The 22,501-nt window shown below is 39.5% G+C and overlaps 1 protein-coding gene and 1 long non-coding RNA gene across 4 annotated transcripts in view; one reads left to right on the top strand and one right to left on the bottom strand.

Moving 5' to 3' along the window:
- Positions 1-3,992: 3,992 nt before the first annotated feature.
- The window catches only part of LOC309870140 (uncharacterized protein), a 101,959-nt gene continuing 83,450 nt past the window's right edge, over positions 3,993-22,501 (bottom strand). The window contains exons 4-7 of one of the 3 annotated variants that reach the window (XR_014314505.1): positions 15,232-15,417; positions 11,193-11,502; positions 8,071-8,175; positions 3,993-4,293 (exon numbers count right to left, since the gene is read on the bottom strand). Coding sequence is in view for 1 of the 3 variants with exons in the window: in XM_082742295.1 (XP_082598421.1) it covers positions 11,613-11,644; positions 15,232-15,417 (218 nt within the window). In the remaining 2 variants the exon portion in view is untranslated. Of the gene's footprint in view, positions 4,294-8,070; positions 8,176-11,192; positions 11,503-11,572; positions 11,645-15,231; positions 15,418-22,501 lie in introns of those variants that run through there. The other 2 variants (XR_014314506.1, XM_082742295.1) reach the window with 2 other exon arrangements.
- LOC309870143 overlaps positions 8,261-22,501 on the top strand; it is a 76,712-nt gene continuing 62,471 nt past the window's right edge. The window contains exon 1 of the long non-coding RNA XR_014314509.1: positions 8,261-8,323. This is a non-coding gene — a long non-coding RNA (uncharacterized lncRNA). The remainder of the gene's footprint in view (positions 8,324-22,501) is intronic.

The raw sequence follows: 22,501 nt of genomic DNA, 5'->3' as shown, positions 1-22,501 counted from the left end.
ATTTTTTGAGCGTTCCAAGACCCCATCCAAATTACCTCTCTTGTGCTTTTCTGATACCTTAGCATGTCTTGCTAACAGATGCACCAAAAAAATAAAAGAAAGAAAGAAAGGAAGAAAGAAAGAAAGAAAAAAAAAAGAAAGAAAGAGAGAGAGAAAGAGCGAGCGAGCACAGAGGCTCACAGACATAGTTCAAAGCTCTGGTAGCTTGATGTGGAGATGCTGAGTGTAGTTCCCAGGGAAAGAGTTTGGGCGCGCCACTCGTAGCTCAGAGTGGGGGCTACCTCCATGAATGCCTGCTGCAAACGAAGCATGAATGCTATTTTCACTCTTCTTTTTTCTTAAAACCAAAAATCCTCTTCAAGTTTCTTTCGATTAGTGAAATCAGGTACTAAAGTAGGTCTTTTCCTAAAAGCAAAGTGGCATAAGGAGAACTTTAGAAAAGCCAAGGATACCTGTTCCCTATCCCAGGCCAATAAACTGTGTCGGGGATGTGGGATACTCTTATTAATCCAGTTTCTGTTGGATAGACATCCCTGGGTCAGTCAGTGGTGGTGACTTGCTGGGAGGTGTAAGAAGATGGCAATTTTTCCTTTAATTCTCCGGCTAAGTTGAAGCAGTAACCCAACACAGGAACAGAGCTTATTTGGGGGCGGATCAGACCATAAACGTTCACTACGTGGGTGTAATGTTAAGTACCTTACACGTATCACTTAAGAGAATCCAGCCACAGCGTGCGAACAGCCCTTAAGATTTAGTTCAGCTTGTCATCAAATTGTTTTGTCCCCAGGTAGAGAAACACAGGTGCTTTGGGGCCAATCTCGGTGGGTCATTCTTGAAGAGAAGCCTGATAAAATCTAGCCCTCTTGGTCTTGCTTGCTAATGGTTTATAGCAATGGAAGAACAGATCTTTTGATACTATAGAAGGGCCTATCATAAAACACAGCAAGAAGGTTTACCTTGAGGTTTTCTGTGTAAAAATGCTGATTTGACCTATTTTTCCCATATGGGCTGACCCTCATTCTCTGCTGCTCCTAACAGCTGCTCTGAAGGTTACAGAGTCTGTTGCTTACACAGCTGCTTTGGCAGAGAGGGGCCCAGGCAGAGTTCCAGCCTTCAGACTGTGGGTTAACCCCTTCACAGCTATTTCTGAAGCCTGAGGAGGGAGATGATTTCATAGTCAGGAGCTTATGTTCCAATTCCGTTTCAAACACTGGGGCTGCTGACACCGAAAGTCTTTTTTCCTCCTGTCTCTTCTCTTCCCCCTCCTCTCCCTCCTCTCTTCCTGTCTTCTTTCCCTCCACCTCCCTCCCTCTCTCTCTTTTTCTTTTCTTGCCAATTACAATTTCTTGCATATATGGGTTAACAGGTTTGTCCCCCCCCCCACCCCCCCACTGTTACCTGGTTTGCCCCTTCCTCCATTACAGTTCTGGACTCGAGATATTTTCATTTCACCCTTCTCCCTTGGCAACAGTTTAATTTAAAAATTTCCTTAACATTAAAAAAGAAGTTCTAATTTCTTTTACAATTTTTGTTTACGAATGGGGTATCGTCATTGAATTTGCCAAAAGATATTGCTAGCCATAAAACAAGGAAAAGACAGATTGTTAGCTATCATTTTGGATCTGTGACATACCTAGATGTATCATAGTGACCAGAATATGAGAACTAGACCGGATCCTAGAAAGACAAGAAAATTGTCTGCTCAGTTGAATCAACCCACACTTGAAGGGCTCTAACATATGTTAGTTTTATTGACATCATCTGATATAAGATAAACAGTATATAAATACTATTTCAATCGGCTCCAAACAAGGAAGTATGAGTGATCAAACTCTTTATTCAAGCTAGTCATGATGGTACGGAGGTAAATAAGACTGACGTCATCCTTGATATGACAGAGCTCACTATTTAGTGTAAGAGGCATTAACGATTTCCCCAAGCCAATAAATCACAAGTCTTTTGAGTACAATGAAGGAAATGCACAGAGTGAGGAGGAAATATGTAACAGGGGGATGATTCCCAGCCTGGTATTTGGTGAGGAGGAGGTTTAAAGCTGTTTCTCCATGGCAGGAACATGGACAGATAGAGCGAATGTGAGTGGAAGTTGGCTTAACCAAGAGGAAAGAGAAATAGCACCCAGACTCCACGTAGAGACTCCGTGCCGGGCAAGGCCTTTGACACATCTGAAGAATTGAGAGGGAGGTCGGAGTGTAGTGTGGGGAGGAAGAAGAGGGAGCATGCTGCAAGCTGAGGCTGAAGAAACCCATAATGGTCCTTTTAGGTTGTCTGAAGTCTTTCTTTCTTTCTTTTAAAAGATTTTATTTATTTATTTCACACAGAGAGAGAGATCACAAGTAGGCAGAGAGGCAGGCAGAGAGAGAGGGGGAAGCAGGCTCCTGACTGAGCGGAGAGCCGGAGGCGGGGCTCGATCCCAGGACCTTCTAAGTGGATTTTACGTGAAGCTGTAGCAGTTAGTGATTGCTGCGGGACGTACGACCACGGCCCCTGAGGGGCATAAGAGAGTAGGCATTTGTTTTTTTGCTTACACAAGTCGACTGGGTTGGCTTGGCTGTAAGAGGCCGCATATCTGAGGGTCAATGAAAGAGGCTCCACTCCACACGTATCACTCTGTGGTGTTGGCCCAACAGCCAGTAGCTGCCAAAGGAAGCTCTTTCTCATGGTCACAGCAAAAGCTCAAAAAAACAAGACTGACAGCAAACGACAGGCATGGCTTCTGCTTGCGTCACATGGACTAAAATCCCACTGGCCTGAGGAAGTCGTGTGGCCATGCACAACATCACTGGGGCACAGAAGGAGGCAGGTGGGAGAGAGAGTGTTTTTTTCTATAATAACCTAACCTACCACAGAAGACACAGAGGGATTATAACCCAGGAGCCAGGAAGATAGGTTTGATTTTAAAATGGGCGTATTTGGGGATGTGGAGAATGGATTCGGGAATAATTGTAGAAAAACAAGGTGATTATTGTGCTATAATGAAGAGAGAGATGACAGTGGCTGGAATGAGGTGGTGCTCCTGGGTTGCCCTGGAAGGATTCACATGTATATGATGTAGATGCAAATAACAAGACATGTTGAGCTTAAAGGAAATGCTACCTTGGTCTTTGCTGTGGGATCTTGGGTGGATGAACAAACTACTCACTGGGACAGAGAAAAAGAGAAATTTTACAGCAGGAGATGATGAGTCTAGTTTTGTATCTGCTCAGATTTGCTAAATCAGTGAGATATGCGAGTCGAGCTCATCTGCATCATCACTGTGAATCATATCTCACACAGCCAGGGCTCATTTTCATAATTTCTCCATAATAGCATCTGTTGTTAGACTTACCTTGGCTAGTAACTAGAAGAGATTGCAAGTAGATGTTTCAACAAAGAAAAATAACTTTAAGAAATAACCAGTAAATTGATGGAGTTTGGAGATCATTTAGGTTAATCCCCTCATTTGACAAATAAATCGAAAGGACCCGGAAAGCGTTTTATTCTTTCCTACATAGGGGGGTATTTTAAAAAGCATAGCCTACACGGATCAATCATGGAGCAAAACATTTGACTGAACATTTATGGTATGTTCCAGACTTTATTAATTGATTTGTGGTATGAATAATAATAATAATAATGATAGTAGCAATGTAAAATATTTAAGTACCAGGTGCCAGGGAGTTACAAAGTGTTTTTTATGCATTAGAGTGCTTATTTCTTATAAAAGACTGAGTTTATTAAGAAATAGAATTCTAATGGTTAGTAAATTGTCCAACATCATGTTCTTAACTATTATGCTCTACTATTTTTGTTCCTGATTTAGAGCAACCAAGAATATGATGGGAGGGGGCAAGTATTACACACACGCTTAGAAAACTGTACAAGAAGGCATTTTAAATACTAGTTTGGGGATAACAGACTAGAAGCTACGGCAACATCTTTATAGACTAGAGACTTCAAATCAGAGGGACAATGCTGTAGACTTTATGTGAAGTTTGTTCATCTTTGGGTTAAGATGATCATCTTTTTTTGTTGGACATCTGCTAGACATTGAATAGGAAAGAATTTTTTGTCCTTGGTGTGTAACTTGCTTGTTTGGAAGACACAGACCTTGTGAACTTTCTCAGAGGCTCTTGACAACTTCCTTCTTGTCCTTGTTCAGCTCTCCGCCTGCATGGGGGGTCGTCTCCCCTTTTGGACTTATGAAACCCCTCACTGTAGAGCGAGGACTCTGCCATTGTGACCAGGTGCCCCAGAGAATGGAGTGTGGGGGAATTCGATGTTCTTGAAATAAGCCTGGAAAATAAAAGGCAGATCAATTCTTCCTGTATTCTCTGTCTCGTGGGCTTCTCTAAAGCGTGGTTTCTCCACGTTACTCTTCCAGACCGTTTACATGTACTGAATGAATCAATCCAAGGAGCCTCCCTTAGGGTTGTCATCTTGATCCTGAGATAAGCAAACTGCTCTGAAAACAACGCTTTGCACTTTTCCCCATCATCTTGATTGCTCCAGCCTTCCTCCTCTCAGGTAAAATGTTGGCATCTTAATCCTTGCTTTAGGCTCTTTTTTAAGAGCCAATGGTGAAGAAAACATTTAAAGTTTCGACACTTTGAAAGTGGCATCAAGATTTCATTATGCGTAATAATTTCTAATTTCTTTGAGGCAAGAAGTTGAGTTACATTTTCTCATCAAAGTTGGTGGGTAGGATTAAGTCACTTACCTAGTGACTGAATCCTGACAAGTGCCGAACTAGTGTGTTATGGTGAAGCTTCAGTAGTCTATATTCATGCCTCACCAAGCTTTTTTGGTATAAGCCACATGCTATAGTTCTTCTCAAAAAGTATCAGAATATCAGTGAGACTTAGGATAATGGCAAACGTGTAGATAACTTGGGGGCCTCCCAGAACTCCCACCTCGGTAGGCTTGCCAAGGTCATTTCAATAATCTTGGAATAATTCAATTCTGTATTTTATATGATAGAAATTTGTGGATCCCACTTACAGCACTATGGCTGGGTTTAAGTATATTTCATTTTATTGTTATGTATTGAAATAAATGGACATATTATGCTGCAGGTGCAAAAATGTACATGAAATTTAGAAGATAAAATACAAGACTCCAAAGAAATATGTTTGCCACAGACTGCTTTGAGAAAACATGCTCCACTCCTCTTGGAATTCTCAGTTGCTAGGAGTAATTAGCTTGGAAAATTTGAGAACCACTGTGTGGGTGTATGTATAATTCCCCCCCCCCCATTAAACATATTTATACATCTATAAAGTGAATAAAAAAAGTTACTCAAAAAAACTGCTCCATGTCTGTGTTCTAGGGGGATGTTGCAGAATTGCTTTTCAAAGGAAGATTCCTTTTTAGTGTGGAAGAAGACACTGTAACAGGCCTTTTGGTTTTCCAAGTTAAGTAAATCCCAGCAGCTAGTCTGGAAGGGAAATGTTGAAACACAGAGGAGTGTAAACAGCTATCATCATTCTGCCAGGTTGACAACCCTTGCAAGCTTATTACGGGATGGCCTGTTTTAACACCTCTGGCTGGGGTTAAGGGAAAAGGAATGTTTGGGCTCTACTCACAGGGCGGGAGGTTGAGCAAGAACCAGACTCTCATTTGAACTGACACTGGTTCTGAAAACAGAGCAGCAGGCTGAGGGCTCCAGAGGAAACTACTGACCGACCCAGGACCTCCACTTAAAGGATGTGATAGCAGATAGGTTTGGTTGTGTTTTTCTTCTCTGAAATTCTCCTCTGTTCTTAAGCCCTCAATTGTGCTTCGGGGACTGAGGAAGGTCTGCGATTGGGGGCAACGTACACCTGCAGACTGTTGGGGCGGCATATAAAAGTGATGATGAGTTCCCCAGAAATGATGAGGGAGCAGCAGATTGGAACGAGAGCAAACCACACCAGAGGAATGAGAACATTGTCTGGGTATTCTCGGAATCGTGCAGAGCTTTGCATTTCCTGAGGCAGAGGGGTTTGAATTTGTTTTTTGGGGTATTAAATGCATTGAGTCATCACAGAGGAGAGAAGAATCTCAAAGTATAAATACATGTCTATGGTATTGCAAATCAAGGTATGGTGTATTTATTATTGGAAGGGTACATGGGATTAAAAAAACATGGATGAAGGAACAAAGTCTCTGATAAGAGACAATGATGCTGCCTTCTCTGAGAGGAAAGGCTGGGCTCACAGGAGGGACATGGGATTTTAACAAAGATGTTTTATAAATTGAACCCTACAGAGCAGGCAAAAAGGGGACTAGCAAGTGTAGAGCAACGGGACGATTAGGAGAATCAAGACATCCTTTAACTAATTTAGTTACAAGGACTTCTATCTCTTGAAGAATCTTTTAAAAATACAAATCTGATCACATCCCCCATGCACTTGAAACACATCAATGGTTTCCCATTGCCTGTAGGATCAAGTACCAAATCCTTAACTTGCTTGGTAAGATTGTCTGAGCTGGTGCTTATATCAAGAATTTCAGTCCCTTCTCTTGTCATCACTCTTCTCTGTCCTTCCCCTGCCAGCCACTCTGGGTATGTCTGTCTCTATGATTGCATAAATAAAACTTCAGTTCCTTTACCCCTGGGCTTCTGAGCCAAGTTTTCCTTCCACGTGTGTCCCTCTTGCCTCTCCTCTTCCACTCTTTGTTCAAGTAGCAGAGGAAATGCCATTTCTTTAGGCTGACCCCCTTCAGCTCCCCAGACCTGCTGAGGTCCCCCGGTGAACGCCCTTGTAGACTCTGTGCTTCCCCCCTTCATACCATTCTTCCAGAAAATACTTCCTGAGCCTGGCATTGTTACCTGCTTGAGAAACACAGCAGTGAAGGCAACAGACACGAATCTCTGTCCTCCTCACAGTGACATGTTTCCTCCTTGCATTCTCTGTTCGACACAGCTCCATGGCGGGGGGCAGAGAACATGTCTGTCTTGTTCGCCCTTTAAATCCCCGCACACATAGTATCGAGCCTGGAACACTCTGGTGCTTAACGAGTATGTGTCAAAGGTATGAATGTTAGAGAAGTAGGAGATTCACCGGGGCCCGTCAAACTGGAACCAGGAAGTCTTAAAATACTTTGGTGGCTAGTTTTAGCCTAGATCAACGGCACACAGTGATTTATTAAACCTGAAAAATTATAAAACTTGCTAGGAATATGATTGATATGAAAAGATGGCTTGACCTATTAGGTGGCTACATTTCAAGCTTTCTAGGGCAGATATTGACTTGAAGTGTTTTAAGGGAGCAGGGTAGAGGGGGAGCAAAAGTGTCCTGGCCTCCAGCAGCTTTTCAGAAGCTGTGGGGCCTCCTTAAATGCTTACGTTGGGAAGTATTTTACAACCAACCTCGTGTTCGTTTGGGGGCAAGCTACTGCTGTAGAATGTTTAGAATTTTTCTTTCTTTCGTCTCTGTTGGCATGAGAGAACAGAACTAAGTGGGAAGGCTAATTTTGCTTTAAAAAAAAATTTATCCTTTTGCAAATTAGTTTTTAGCTACAAATAAATACTGGTTCTGAATGAGAAGTTTGAAAGAGTAAATTAATTTAATTCTAGACAGTAAATTCCTTGAGAATAGGGTCTGTGCCACAGTCAGCTTTGAGTCCTCGGTACTGAGCACTGATCCTGACAATAATAAATTACCTAGAAGTATTGTTTTTTCTTTTCATGAATGAAGAAACACAGTTTCTTGAGTGGGAAAAAAAATCAGTCAAATTGCTTGTTTTTGTTAGCATAGAGACCAGTAATTTTAATTGGCTAAAGTTTTCGTATTCATAATTCATGGATTATTTTGATGTAGATAAGGTCAGGAAAAATTGTCAACCAAATCAAAATAAGATGTTTTAATTAGATCACATTAGACTATGTATTTATAGCCTACCTAGTTCTATAAGAAAATCAAATACAATAAAAGAAAACATATAAAACAAAAACCATAGAAAGGAAACTAGAAAAGAACATTACATTAAGAAAACATCTTTGAGGAAAGGCATAGCAATCTAGCATGATACTTAGCTTTAAGTTTCCTGTCAGCCAATGCTAAGAGGAAAACACGAAGGGGTACCTACTTCTCATTGTCCAGGAGAAGGAAGCATCCAGGTTCATCCAGAGAAAGAACATCTTCCTCCTCCTGACATTGAGGTAATTTATTCGATAGCTTTGTAAAGAAGACCCTGAGAAAAACGGGAACAAGAAACTTAACGTCAATTTTACAAATAGAGATGAAAAGACAAATACATGTGAAACGTTTTTTTTTCCTGCTGTGGGCGAAAGATGAGGACAGAACATTAAAACGTGATTCCATGAAAACTATTCTTGAAGGTAAGAGGAGAAGTTCTGTTTCTCTGGAGGAATGCGGTATAAAACTTGGGGAGGATTAAGAACAGAGTATTTTGTATCACCCTTGGTTCTAAAGGTCTCAGAGTCCAGGGCCAATCAACTGAGTGCCACAGAAACCAAGGCTGAGACAGGTGAAGGCTGTCACCGTGGGGGCGGTGAGGAGGACAAGGCAACATGCAAGTGCTCTGAGCCTTCACCCCTACTCTGCCTCTACTGCAACCAGTGATGTTCCTCATTTCCAGGTTTTAAATTTTGGAGCTCTTTTCCCACTTTTGCTTTCCTTTGAGAGGAAGCTTCTGCAGGGAGATAGGCACACTTGTAGCATTACATACTTCTATGAAGAAGCCTTCACTGACCAGGCTGTTTAGAAAGCACCCACCTGCCTCGAGCCAGCAGCTTTATCCCCTTGTGCTGCTTTGTATTTCTTAATAGCTCTTACCAATATCTATGTTACTATATAACTTATTTCCTTATTTTGTGTATCAGTCAGGATTATAACAAGACACATTATCCTTGAACTGGGTGATTGGAACACAGTATAATCAAAGAAATAGTGACAAAGATGTGGGCAAGGTTCAGGGAAACCAGTGAGGGCTCATGTACGGCTGTGGGGCTGACAACAGTGGCAGTAGGGTTGGGGGTGGGGGCATGGATACCTCCAGGCCTGTAAGGGAAAACTGAAAGAGCAATTATTAGAGGTGAAAGAAAAATCTAGAAAGGATAACAACTTGGAAGACACCCTTGGAAGAAGGATATGGCCCTCCCATGATGAACAAATTCCACAACTTTTTTCTCCTCTTGAGCTCCCAGTCCCTTCCACTGGCCAAATTCCACTGGAGAGGAGAGGGCAAGTGAGTTTGTTGATGCGGTCTGTGGAGAAGGCTGGAAGGTACGTCAGGAAGAGCATACAAAGGATCACCACTATATTTCATTTCCTGTCTTTCTCCTCAGCCGAAACCTAAGTTCCAAGAGGACTGGGATTTTTGCCTGCTGTATCCTCTGTGTTTAGAACAGTGCTTGGCTCATGGTTGGTGCTCAATAAACATTTCTTTCTCTTTTTTTCTTAAGATTTTATTTATTTATTTGACAGAGATCACAAGTAGGCAGAGAAACAGGCAGAGAGAGAGGAAGGGAAGCAGGCTCCCCACTGAGCAGAGAGCCTGAGGCGGGGCTCGATTCCAGGACCCTGGGATCATGACCTGAGCTGAAGGCAGAGGCTTTAACCCACTGAGCCACCCAGGTGCCCCTCAATAAATATTTCTTAGATGAAGAAATACCAGTTGATTTAACATAAGCTTAAAAGCTCGACTATAATGGAATAGCAGTTATAGGCTATTTATACAATGTTACCATGCGAGATACTTTTTACATTGGTTTTCTTTGTCTCCCTGATTTATAGGAGTAGTAAATGCTTGATACTTGATAAATTATTTGAATTATATATATATTTAGGTTCCTGGACCCAGTTTCCATGTATATGTGCATATGTATGCTGGGGAGGATTTCCTACATAATACCAAGCAATTTTCAAACACTAGTGGAGTGTCCTAAGGTCAACTCAAAAGGGTTCAGTCCTTCAAGACTGCACCCCCACTCCCCCGTGCCAATTTTAAGTCCAGGTTGTCCTCTGTGCTTCTGACCATCTAGTTAGAAATCGGTGGTTCCCAGGACCTCCTCCCAGATTCAATTACTTTGCTAGAGCAGCTCCCAGAACTCAAATATTTTACTTACTAGATCACTGGTTTATTACCAAAGGATACAACTCAGGAACAGCGAGAGGGAATAGATGCATAGAGCAAGGTATGATATGTGGGAAGGGCTCAACGCTTCCATGCTCTCTCAGAGTAGGTCATTCTCCCCAAATCTCCATGTGTGCATCAACCTGGAACCTCTCTAAACCCTATCTTTTTTGTTTTTTTGTGGACGTTCTTTACATAGGCACGACTGATTAAATCACTGGGCATTCTTGACTATTCAACCTCCAGCCCCTCTTCTCTGAAGGTCTGAGGTGGGACTGAAAGTTCCAACCCTCTAAACAAGTAGTTGGCTCCACTGGCAACCACCTCATTAGCATAACATAAGGCACCTTTATCACTTTCAATAGTTAGGAAATTCTAAGATTTTTGAGATCTGTGAGCCAGAAATGGGGATGAAGACTGTATATATTTCTTATAATAAATCACAACTATATATATTATATGTGTATATAAATATATATGTGTGTGTGTGTGTATATATATATATATATATAGTGTGTGTGTGTGTGTGTGTGTGTGTGCAGCTCCAATATGGTGTATTTAAAATTATATTATTAACACTTTTGAAATGATTTTCAATTGGGCTTTGAATAACTATATTTAGAAGAAGAACTTCCTGCACTGGCATTTTCTGTATATTAATAAAATTCAAATCATCTTTATTTCATATGTACCTCATGTTGCTGAGGACAGCATTATCTTATTTAAGTCCTCTACATTTCAATAAAGCAACAATCATAGCATAAAACATCAAGCACAACAACATTTATACCACTAAACTGGTCAAGATTTATCACAGAGACAACTGTTTTGAACACCCTTCTGCTAGGGCAAAAAAAAGGAAGGTCAGTGATTTATGTGAATGGACAGATGGGTCATAATGTATTCCTTCAAAGTGATCTAATTTGGTCTCTGACAGGCTGTAAAAAGAAGTGGCTCAGGGCAGAGTGTCCTTCACTGACACAAATGCGGCCTCTGGTGGAGGAACTTCTCTATGTACTCAGCCAGGGGCTGGGCAAGGGTTGAGGTCCGCCTCTTAAGGTGTCGGGATCACAGGGCCTAGGAATTAGATCAGGAGCAACTCCTTGACTCACCTGAGGAAGTCTCTAGGTTACCAGTGCCATCTGTCAGTGTTGGAGGAGCTCAACTCAATATGGCTGGCATGGCTGAGAAAGCCATTAGGTCTCTGGAGCTCTGGCAGCATCTTGTGAAGTCTTGAGACTTGAGAGGTTCACAGACGGTGCTCCTTCTAAGACAATTTGGTGACATTGTGACAGGTGTCCAAAGTGAGGGTGTTAGATCATATTCCAGCTCACATGGTTTTGCCACTCCATGGGGCGCTGCTCCCTGAAGGAGGATTTCACATTCTCTGTTCGTATCAGGATTGGCCATATATATGACTTGCTTTGTGGATGAAGTAGGGAAAGGAGATTTAAGAACAAGCTTGAATTTTATCATGATTCATTTTCCTCTACCACAGTCTTAATGCTCCCGGAGAATTTTGCTCTTTAGTTTCATCCTGGAGTGAAGCTGGCGTCAGTCAGAGCTGAGGGTCAAGTGACAATGGACAATGAATATGAATGAGAAATAGACCTTTGTTGCTGTTTGCCACTGAGACTTTGGGGTCATTTGTTACCGCAGCATAACCTAGCACATCTGACTGATACAAGGAAATCGTTCCTATTCACCCAACCTCTGGGAGGAACAGCTGTTATTGTGGCCAAACAGTAGGCTTGTAGGTCTCACCAACCATGTAAGGTGGTAACACAATGAAAGCTGATGGAGGTCAGATCGAGAGTGCCAGGTTAATGGGGAATTAGCCACTGGCAACGTTTCCTTGCTGAGAAACAATTTCAACTTGAAACTGGCCCGAGCAAGGATGTGGGTGTTGTTTCAGAGGCTGTGACTAGCTCAGGGTGGTTGTTTTGGGCTTCCAGGAGGATGCATGGGAAGGTGGCCAACCAAGGCACTGCTACAGAAGGACTGTTCCCAAGACATGGAAACCCCTGGACTGTTTGGACTGTGAGTACTGTCACAAGGTAACAGTGACATCTGGAATTGGTGCTCCTGAAGAGGAGGCAGTGGAAGCAGCAGGAGACGGAAGCATTAATAACTGTCAAGAACAGGGCGGACAGGCTAACTTAATGGGTGAGCTCAGTCCACTCGGGGCCTGATAAGTCCTGTCACTCTCCCTTTCTACAGTCACTCCTCCTGGGAGACGAATAAATCATATCCAATGACCTAATAAAATAATAAGGTTTGTCTGAGTTTTGACAACAGTGGACCTCAAATTCAGAGGGAGAGAAATAGGAGGCATTTTAAAATTGCTTTCTCACCGGAATACAGGAAGGCTAGAGATGAACACAAAGTTATGTTCTGTCCACTAGTTGTCAGTTTCCTGAAAATACCCACAAATCTATAACACTTTATAGAGCTATACCCCAGAGTCGGGTTAAGTAGGTGGCGTTTTTCTATGGGACGTTGTCTCTGTTAGGTAACTCAACAGTATCTTTTTAGCATGACATTAATTTACTGAAGGTTGATCTTTAAAATTAATTCATTTTAATTACGTGGAGTGGGCATTCAAGCAAGGCAGATCTGAGTTTGAATCTCAGCCCTGCTCTCTAGACCTCTGGCCTTGGCAAGGTACTTAATTTCTCTGAGTCACTTTCTTTCATGTGTTGTTGTGGGAAATTAAATAAAACTACAATGTATTTAGGCATTTGGCGCAGAGCCTGATACTTAAGAGCTCAATCCTTTTTAGCTGGGAGGATTTCTGCTGCTGGTGCAGGTTAGTCCTGGTATGACTAACAAGGTGCATTTGGTAATCATTATAATTAGAAGAATAGGTGACTACTGAATTTACCATTTACTCTATTAGGTCAACCACATGGTGAACCCAGCCCAATACTTTGCTGTAAATATCTTGGTTAAATTTCCACATGGCTGGGGCGCCTGGGTGGCTCAGTGGATTAAGCCGCTGCCTTCGGCTCAGGTCATGATCTCAGGGTCCTGGGATCGGGTCCCGCATCGAGCTCTCTGCTCGGCGGGGAGCTTGCTTCCCTCTCTCTCTCTCTGGCTGCCTCTCTGTCTACTTGTGATTTCTCTCTGTCAAATAAATAAATCTTTAAAAAAAAAAAAAATTTCCACATGGCTGATAGCTGGGTATAATGTTTCAGTTGACACGTTTCCTTATTCATTAAGAGCCGGTAGTTTGTGTCACTAGTTAATACCGTTGAATTCAGCAAGTATTTGAGTCACTATTGCACACAAAACACCGTGATAATTTCTCCAAGGCCATCCTTTTTACCTGCTTTCTGTCTTCTGCCCATTTAACAAAAAGGGCTGCTGTTTCTGTTCTACCTGTGTTCTCAATTCTGTCTTTCCAGACCCTCAGGAAACTTAGTCTGTCAATTATTTCTTCCCTTGATTATTGTCAATCCCCTCTGTTCTGCTGTTTCCTTCTCTGCTGGGACAGAAAACCAAAGAATAAAAACCAGAACAGCACACACAGGGAAGGATCCTTTACCAGGAAGCTCAGACGCTCCAGTTCAGGCCAGCTGATACAAAGAGCATGAAGGGGCTGGGTGTTTGGGGTCATCATCAGGATAATTAATTATATCTGGTGAATCTGGACACCTTTTCTCTCCCTATACCGAACAGCTGGTAGAACCTAGCTAATTAAACTTGTGACAACCTTTCTTAAATAGAGTGTATGAAATTCTTGGTGCTAGTCTAGCCTGAACTGTGGATCTGGAACTTTCTAACAAGTAGGGGCAGGAAAGAGGGAAGGGAAAAAGAGACTGGCATATTTTCCTAGCATAAATCCTAACAGAGGTTAGTAGCAGGTGTTCTGCCGTGGGTAACGCTCCGTCAGATGCAAGAACCAAAAAGGACAGGGACCTCCCAATTCCAAAGAACCAACCACCAGTACACTCTGCCATGCTGGAAATTGGACCCCTCTTCCAATCAGAGGATGCAGAGAGTTCCAACATTTGGATGTGATTTATTTATTTATTATTTTTAAAGATTTTATTTTTAATTAATCTCTCCACCCTACTTGGGGCTCAAACTTACAACCTCGAGATCAAGAGTCACATGTTTGGGGCGCCTGGGTGGCTCAGTGGGTTAAAACCTCTACCTTCAGCTCAGGTCATGATCCCAGGGTCCTGGAATCGAGCCCCGCTTCCGGCTCTCTGCTTTCTGCTCTCTACTCTCTGCTCGGCAGGGAGCCTGTTTCCTCCTCCTCTCTCTCTGCCTGCCTCTCTGCCTACTTGTGATCTCTCTCTGTCAAGTAAATAAATAAAATCTTAAAAAAAAAAAAAAAAAAAAAGAGTTGCATGTTCCTCTGACCGAGGAACAGACTCAGTATTGTCAATCTCTTTTCAAACAAGGGAAGAAAATGATCAAGTAATAGGAAAGGGTCAACTGCTCTACCATTGTAGCATTTGCTTTGTCTTATTAAATATTCTGATTATCTTATGCATTTCAGTGCTAAAGTGACAGATTCAGGCTATCCAAGCTAATATATATACCACATAAGCCATTTGAAGTCATAAAAAATAGTTTTTAAAATTCATAAAATAAATCCCATCCTTTTAAAAGATTTCTAGATCCTTTTGATTTTCATATACATCTTCAAATCAGCTTGCCAATGACTCTGCTTACTCTTTAATATAACACTTTCGACCCACCCATCCATTTTGTTGACTTGAGTTATAACATAAAAGGTAAAATGCAAACATATCAAATGTAAACAACATTCAAATAATGCAAATATGTGAATAATATGAAAAAATGCTAATTTTCCACAAGTAGAACACAGGCAGAAGTTGTCACACCTTTAATCTGGAGGCAAATGGGCTCGTTACCAGCTACTCGGTGTAGGGGAGAGAAAAGAGGTCTAACTTGTCCAGCACCTTTGAATATAGTTCTTTAATTAATGGAAATGTGCAAATATGCAAATCATGTGAAAATAAGTGAACTGAGAAGAGCTTCATGCTCTTGACTTAGTATTCCTGAGATGAAATGACATGCCTTTTCAGTTCATAGATAATCTTCGAAAACACAGGAGATGGGATATCTATGAAAATCATTACTAATCTAATATTTCAAGTTGTGGAAATGCATTACCTTTTTCTTTAAAATTATCCAACGACTGGCAGACGATTTGCTGGCTCCCTGGAGACCGCCGGTTATCAATACAGCACACTGGAAGAAACCCCAAAAACCAAGGAAGCAGTGGGATTCCAGACAAGGTGGAATTTAAGGTTGAGAGAGGCTGTAGGCAAGAATGATGCAAAATTTTCACCTTTATTCCTAAAAATGGAATAAAGAAAACACTATTATTTCATCAGTGTTTTCTCATGTCATAAAAATGTCCTCAGAACCTCCCCTTTAATTGGCTGTTTAATATTCTGTGGTGTGGTTGGACCAGCAAACTGAGTTCAACAGTGCAGGAAGAGTTCTCCACACGACAATGCAGCAGCGACTTACTACTAGGATTTTTATTAAGACTATAAATCAGATCAATAGGCTCAGGAAGAAAATACCACCAATGGATAGTGAAAAGCCACTTGATAAACTTCATCCCCAATTTCACGTTTTGCTGTGTTCTTCAGCAGCTGCTATACCACAGAGGTTTTATCTCCTTGACAGTTTGAACCGCTGGAAAAAAATGCTCCTGAAAGTCTTTTATTTCTTAAGTAATGATTTAATAACCTTCCATTTCTAGGTTACTAATGGTTATTGATCTGTTCTGATTTTGTTGACCGTCTTAAGTCAATTTTATAAAATTCCTATTTTCACAGAAAACTATTTTCCAAGGCTAAATATTATAGGCAGAGAATTATAAATAGTTCTCTACCATCATTAATTTTTCTCCTTTCTATCTGTTATAATAGCTTTTTTTGTCCCTATTTTTGTTAGGGATTTTCCACTTTTCTTGATTAGATTTACCAAAGGCTTATTTATTGTATTTTTCTCATCAAGAAGTGTTTCATTGAATATAAAACCTTACTTTTCAAAATTCATTTTGGTTTATCTTTATTACTTTTCTCTCTGCTTTACTTAGGTATTTTATTTATTAGATGATTGACTGATGTTTATCTCTTTCAGCTTGAGTTGGATTATTTATTTTCATATTTAGTTTTAATAATAAAAATTAAGATTATATGTTCTGCCTTCAGTGGAATTATTCATTCATTTCACAATTTTATTGAATGTCTACTGAGGATCAGTGCACAGAGCAAACATAAATCCCTGACTTCATAGAGCTCACACTGATAGAGGAAAGTGAAAAAGATAAAGTTATTTATGTAGTATATGAGAAAGTGATACATTTTAGGGAAAAAAGATAAATGAGAAACAGTTGATAAGAAATCCTAAATGGGGTGACACTTGGGTGGTTCAGTCATTAAGCATCTGCCTTCAGCTCAGGTCATGATCCCAGAGTCCTGGGATCAAGCCCCACATCAGGCTCCTTGCTCAGCGAGGAGCCTGCTTTTCCCTCTGTGTCCCCTACTCTCCACTCGTGCTCTCACTCTCTCTCACTCTGCTTGTGCTTCCTCTCTCTCTGACAAATCAATCAATCAATCTTTAAAAATATCCTAAGGGGGTATGTATAGAATTTGCAATTAGGTTATTGTATCTTGAGAATTCTTAATTTCACACCTTATTTTTGTCCAACTAGTATATATTTGCATTATTTTTTTTTTTTTTTAAGATTTTACTTATTTATTTGACAGAGATCAGAAGTAGGCAGAGAGAAAGGAAGCAGGCTCCCCGCTGAGCAGAGAGCCTGATGCGGGGCTCAATCCCAGGACCCTGGGACCATGATCTGAGCTGAAGGTAGAGGCTTTAACCCACTGAGCCACCCAGGTGTCCCTATGTTTGCATTATTATTTCCTTCTTTGCCAGTACTTACTGAGAGCACCTTAAATTTTATAACTTACTTTAACACTCTTATCACTTATTTCCAGTTTTGTTGAATTGTTGGTTAGAGGACGTGGCTTAGACAGGCTTTGTGGTGGGTGTACTTATTGATGTGTTTTGTGACCATGTAAGTTAGCACTGGGCCTAACAGGCAGTACCAGAACATCCGGTAAGGGGCTTGCGTAAGGGGCCAATTCTTGTCCTCGAAGAGTCCACAGTAAGAAGTCCAGGACTGCCATGAAGGAACAGGGCTGTTTCCCTTTTCCTGCTCTGCTGATATGCAGAGAGGGGCTGCATCTCAGGCATCTGGTGGATATTATAGGCAGCAAGGAGGAAGGCCAAGAGGCAGTACTAGCTGGTCCTTGCTGATGTGTCTTGCTGATGTGTCTGATGGTCAGAACTAAAGCCCATGGGCACCCCCAGCCACAAAAGAGCCTACAGATAGAGAAGGAAAACTAAAAATGTACTTATTTTGTAGTTTAGAGTGATATTGGGTAGGCCAACACAGTGAATCTCTCACAGTATCCCTTTTTGTAAATATACCCAAGACATAGGAATTATATATCTTTATAGGATTCTTTTCCCCCTAAATTTCAAATTCCTTATGTCATTGTTATTTTTTGTATACTTGACCCGTCAAAGGCTAAAAATGGTCTATAAAGTCTTCTAGAATATACATGTTTTTCTTTCTGCTTTGATTTTTAACAATCATACTTTCTATATTTTAAAGCTATTGCATTTAGTGCTTAAAGGTCATTGATATGTTCTTATTATGGACTAATGCCTTTTATGCTGTCTTTTTTTTTTAGATTTTATGTATTTATTTTTGCAAGAGAGAGAGATAAAGACAGATAGCGAGCATGAGCAGGGGGAGGGGCAGAGTGAGAAGCAGACTCCCCGCTGAGCAGGGAGCTCAAGGCAGGACTCGATCCCAGGACCCTGGGATCATGAATTGAGCCAAAGGCAGACACTTAACTGACTGAGCCACACAGGCTCCCCTATACTGTTTCTTTCTGACTTGGATTCTATTTTATACAACTCCTTCCTCTATTTTATTTTAATTTACACTTGATTGGAAAACCTTGGCCCATTCTTGTTTTTTAACCTTTGCCATTTTATTTTCGAGCATCTCTTCTGTGTATCATACACTTCCTTATTTATCCACTCATTCATCACAAATATTTGCTGAATTCCTGTGGTGTGCCAGGTAATCCGTGATGCTGGAGATAGGACAGGAGACAAAACAAAGGATATAATTGTGAGACTATTACATATATTGAACAAGTATGACCCATGGAACGTAATCACTGGGTAACTTTAATTCATTGGTACTCCTTCAAATTTATTCATGAAGTTAGTTCTTTCTCTTGCCGATTTACTTTTCTCTTTCTCTAGGTTCCAACATAATTGAGTCCAAAAACCAGCTTAGAAGAGCAGTAGGAGCAATAACAGTGCCAGGAAAGAGAAGCCAACAAATAACAGTTTTCTCACAGAGAATTTGTTTGTAAAAAGGCCTGAGTTGGGAAAGGGGATAATCTTTGAATAGAGTTTAAATTTTGATTATCATTTGACATACTAATTACTACCAGAGGGTAATGAGAAGTCATGGAACTGGCCTGAAATTTCACCTCCAGGGAAGTAAGAACCAGTCCCATATGCATAGGTCTCTCTCTCCCTCTGTATCTAGGTAGCTAGTTCCCAATTTGTTGCTATAATCTGGGGTCCAGATTACATTGATTAAATTATAATCTTCCAGATTTTCTCTTTTGAATTGATTTTAAATTGATTGAATTGATCCTGTAACTGTATTTCCAATGATTATTTACAACAAATTCTGCTTAATTTTCATATTTTCAACCCCTTTTTTTTTATATCCCATATTTCCCATTCTAAGTTTTGATTATTTTATCTCCAGGACAGAATGCATTTTAAGTTCTTATCTGTAGCTTAGGTAAACAGTCAACAATTCATCAGGTTATCACATGCTTGCATTTCACAATTTCCCCTTTATAATTTGTGATCTTTGTTTCATGGTCTTCTGGCATTAATGTTACACAAGAAAAGTTGGAGGTAAAGCTAATTTTCCTTCTTTGTAGGCAACAAAATTTTTTGCCTGAAAGGTCATAGAAATTTTTCATTACCCTTGAAGTTCAAGAAATTTTCCAGAATAGTTTATGGTTTAATTTTGTTTGGATTGTGGTATGCCTTTTTAACCTGCATTCCCAGAACTTTCTATAAAATCTTCCCTAATTTTGATACCCCAGATCCCTAGTTCAGTTCTTATAGACAGGCAAGCAAATTACAAAAGAGTCTGTATCAAATTTAAATTCAAACATATGATATATAATTCTTACCACATTCATTTATTTTAATACAGAAATAGCTGAGTAATAAGAATGATTTAATAATTTATTAAAGTAAACCTTTTGCCTATAAAACCAGATTTTTAAAATGTGTCTAACAACCCTTAATGAAGTAGAAAAGTCAAAATGGTAATATTGTTACACTTCAGGATTAAGGTAGAGTAGAAGAGATCAAAGGACAGAGAGGATAAGTACTTGTCTTATTCAGGGAAAAATAGAACATTTGTATGGTTAAGAAATGTATAGAAAAATAAATATAAGGATGAATACTCAAAAGAAGAAAAATAGAATGTATAACTTTCACATCAGACAAAATTTTATCTATCAAGTGGAAGATAGAAAATCAGAATCAAATACAGTAAGTAGAAAATATAAAATTAGACAGCAAAACTGTTCAAAGAAGCACAAATCAAAATAAATATGAATGAGTTGAACTGACAAAAGTTCAGATCCTCTCAGATCAAATGACAACCACCAACAATGACAACAACCAAGATCTTGACAAAATTTGCTCCATATATCATTGGAAACTTATGCTGGACTAATTGTGTAAACGAAACAGGGACAATGGTAGATCCCCCAGACTGTAAAGGTAAGCTAAAAATGGGCTGTGACACCTGCTAGAGCTTCATAATTTACATAAAGTAGTCTATGTGGGATGGTAAGGGAGGATGAAACAGTTGAGCAACAGAATGTGAGCCACGCTGCTTTCATGGGGACTCAATTTGTGACGTCCCTCAAATCATGTCAGGACAGAAGGAGAATTGTGGTGGACTCTGTGAAGAACTACCCAGATTCTCCTTCGAAGGACTTGTTTGCCCCAATTTCTTGGAGTTTTGCTGGCAGCACAAAATATAATTTTATCCCCAGCTAAACTACTATTTAAAATTGAGTTTAAAATATAGACATTACGGGTCATGATCTCAGAGTGCTGGGATGGAACCCTGTGTCGCGCTCTCTGTTCAGCAGGGGATCTGCTTCTAACCCCCCTCCCCACATGCCTCTCTGCTTGCTTATGATCTCTGTCAAATAAATAAATAAAATCTTTTAAAAAATATATAGACATTATTCAGATACACAAACATAGTTTTCTGTCCAGACACCCTTGATTAAGGAGTTTTTTTTTTTTTTTTTTTTTTTTTTACAAAGATTTACTCTAACAACAAAAAATCTGTAGAGAGGAAGTATGATGCCGAATTGGTGAACACATTTCTAAATTAATTAAGTGATGCTTATAAATCAGAAAGAAAAGCTCAGTGTGTAAAGAATTATAGCTGTATTATAAGGAACGAGATACTGAAACCTTCAAATTTTTATTACAATAGCTTTATCAAATCAACTAAAGGAAAGAAATGGTGGGGAGGAAATAAAAAGCATGATAAACATAAAATACACAGTATGATGTAATAACTTTAAATGTTTCAATAATCAAAATAGGTATAAATGGATTAAACTTAACTATTAAAATACCAATAAAAGATTTCATAAAAATCAAGCTATTTATGGCTTATAGACAAACCCATAAAATAAAACCACAGAATAAAATACACTGGGATCATAATCAAAACAAAACCTGCTGTGGCAATGTTAGTCAAACAGAAGAAAATTTAAGTCAAATGCATTAATAGGATTGAGGCAGACATACACAACGATAAAAGAATAATCTACAAGAAGAGCATAATAATCATGAGCATGTATAAACTTGACAACATAGCCTCAAACTACAAAACACAACGTTTTGGAAGGAATGGAAACACCTACAATCATGGTTGAATAATTTTAAAAACCTTGATCAAGAACAGAGATAAAAGAGACAAAATAAAATTAGTAAGGATAAATAATATTTGGTCTGCTAAATTAAAAGTTTATTGTACATAAACATGTACACACAAAACATTTGGCCCAATATATAAAGCATAAACATTCTTTTCAAGCACAGAGCATTTATAAAAATTGAACATGTATTAGGTAACAGAATGTTCCAACAGATTCCAAAGACATGCTGTCACACAAACCGTGTTCTTTAATGTAATTAAGTTAGAAAGCAATAGTGATGTGACAGTTTTTAAAAACCCTGAAACTCTCTCTTGGGGTGCCTGGGTGGTTCAGTGGGTTAAAGCCTCTGCCTTTAGCTCAGGTCATGGTCTCAGGGTCCTGGGCTCGAGTGCCACATTGGGCTCTCTGCTCAGTAGGGAGCCTGCTTCCTCCTCTCTCTGCCTACTTGTGATCTCTGTCTGTCAAATAAATAAATAAAATCTTAAAAAAAAACCCCACACAAATAAACCCTGAAACTCTCAAACAATTCATGGGCTAAAGAGGAAACCACACAGGAAATGATAAAATATTTAAGGCCGAACAACAAAAACACCCCCCAGTACATTTCAAAATTTATATTATGCAGTTATAATATTTAGGAGGAATTTCTACTTTAATGTATTTACTTAAAAACAATAAAAATCATTTTCAGTAAAAGATCTCATCATTTAAGTTACTGTAAATATAAAGTAGTAAACTTAGAAAACAATATAAGAAGTTAATCACAATGAGAGCAGAAATGAGTAGAGAAAACAAGCAAAAAATCACCAATAGTAATAATTAACAAACTCAAAACCAATTTTGTGAAAAGGCTGATAAAAAATATATATCCTTAAAAAAACTTATCAAAAAATTAAAAAATGAAAAGCAGGTATTAATAATGAACTACAATAGAAACATGGGACATAACCACAAATATTGTAGAATATATATATATAAAGTATATGTATATTTATAGAGACTAACCATTGAAAAATATAAATAATATGGACGGTTTCCTAGGAAAATACAAATACTTAAACTCAGAAGAAAGAGAAAAGCCAAAATAAGTGAATAATTGCTAAATTGGACCAGTTTTCTCAGATCTATTCTTCCAAAGAACATATTTTAGGTAACAAAAGACGAGTTGCATGAAATTTCAAGAAATAGATAAACATTTCAGACAAGAGGAAAAAAGAGCAAGACAATCGACTTGTACATGCCTAGAATATACCCTGTATGCTAAAACTAAGCAATAAGCTTATTGACAAATGTCATTTATTGTCACAGATGCAAAATAATGAAATAAATTA

The sequence above is a fragment of the Mustela nivalis genome (assembly GCF_964662115.1).
Source record: "Mustela nivalis genome assembly, chromosome: 7".
Classification (NCBI taxonomy): domain Eukaryota; kingdom Metazoa; phylum Chordata; class Mammalia; order Carnivora; family Mustelidae; genus Mustela; species Mustela nivalis.
This window is presented reverse-complemented; position numbering and strand designations above follow the sequence as displayed.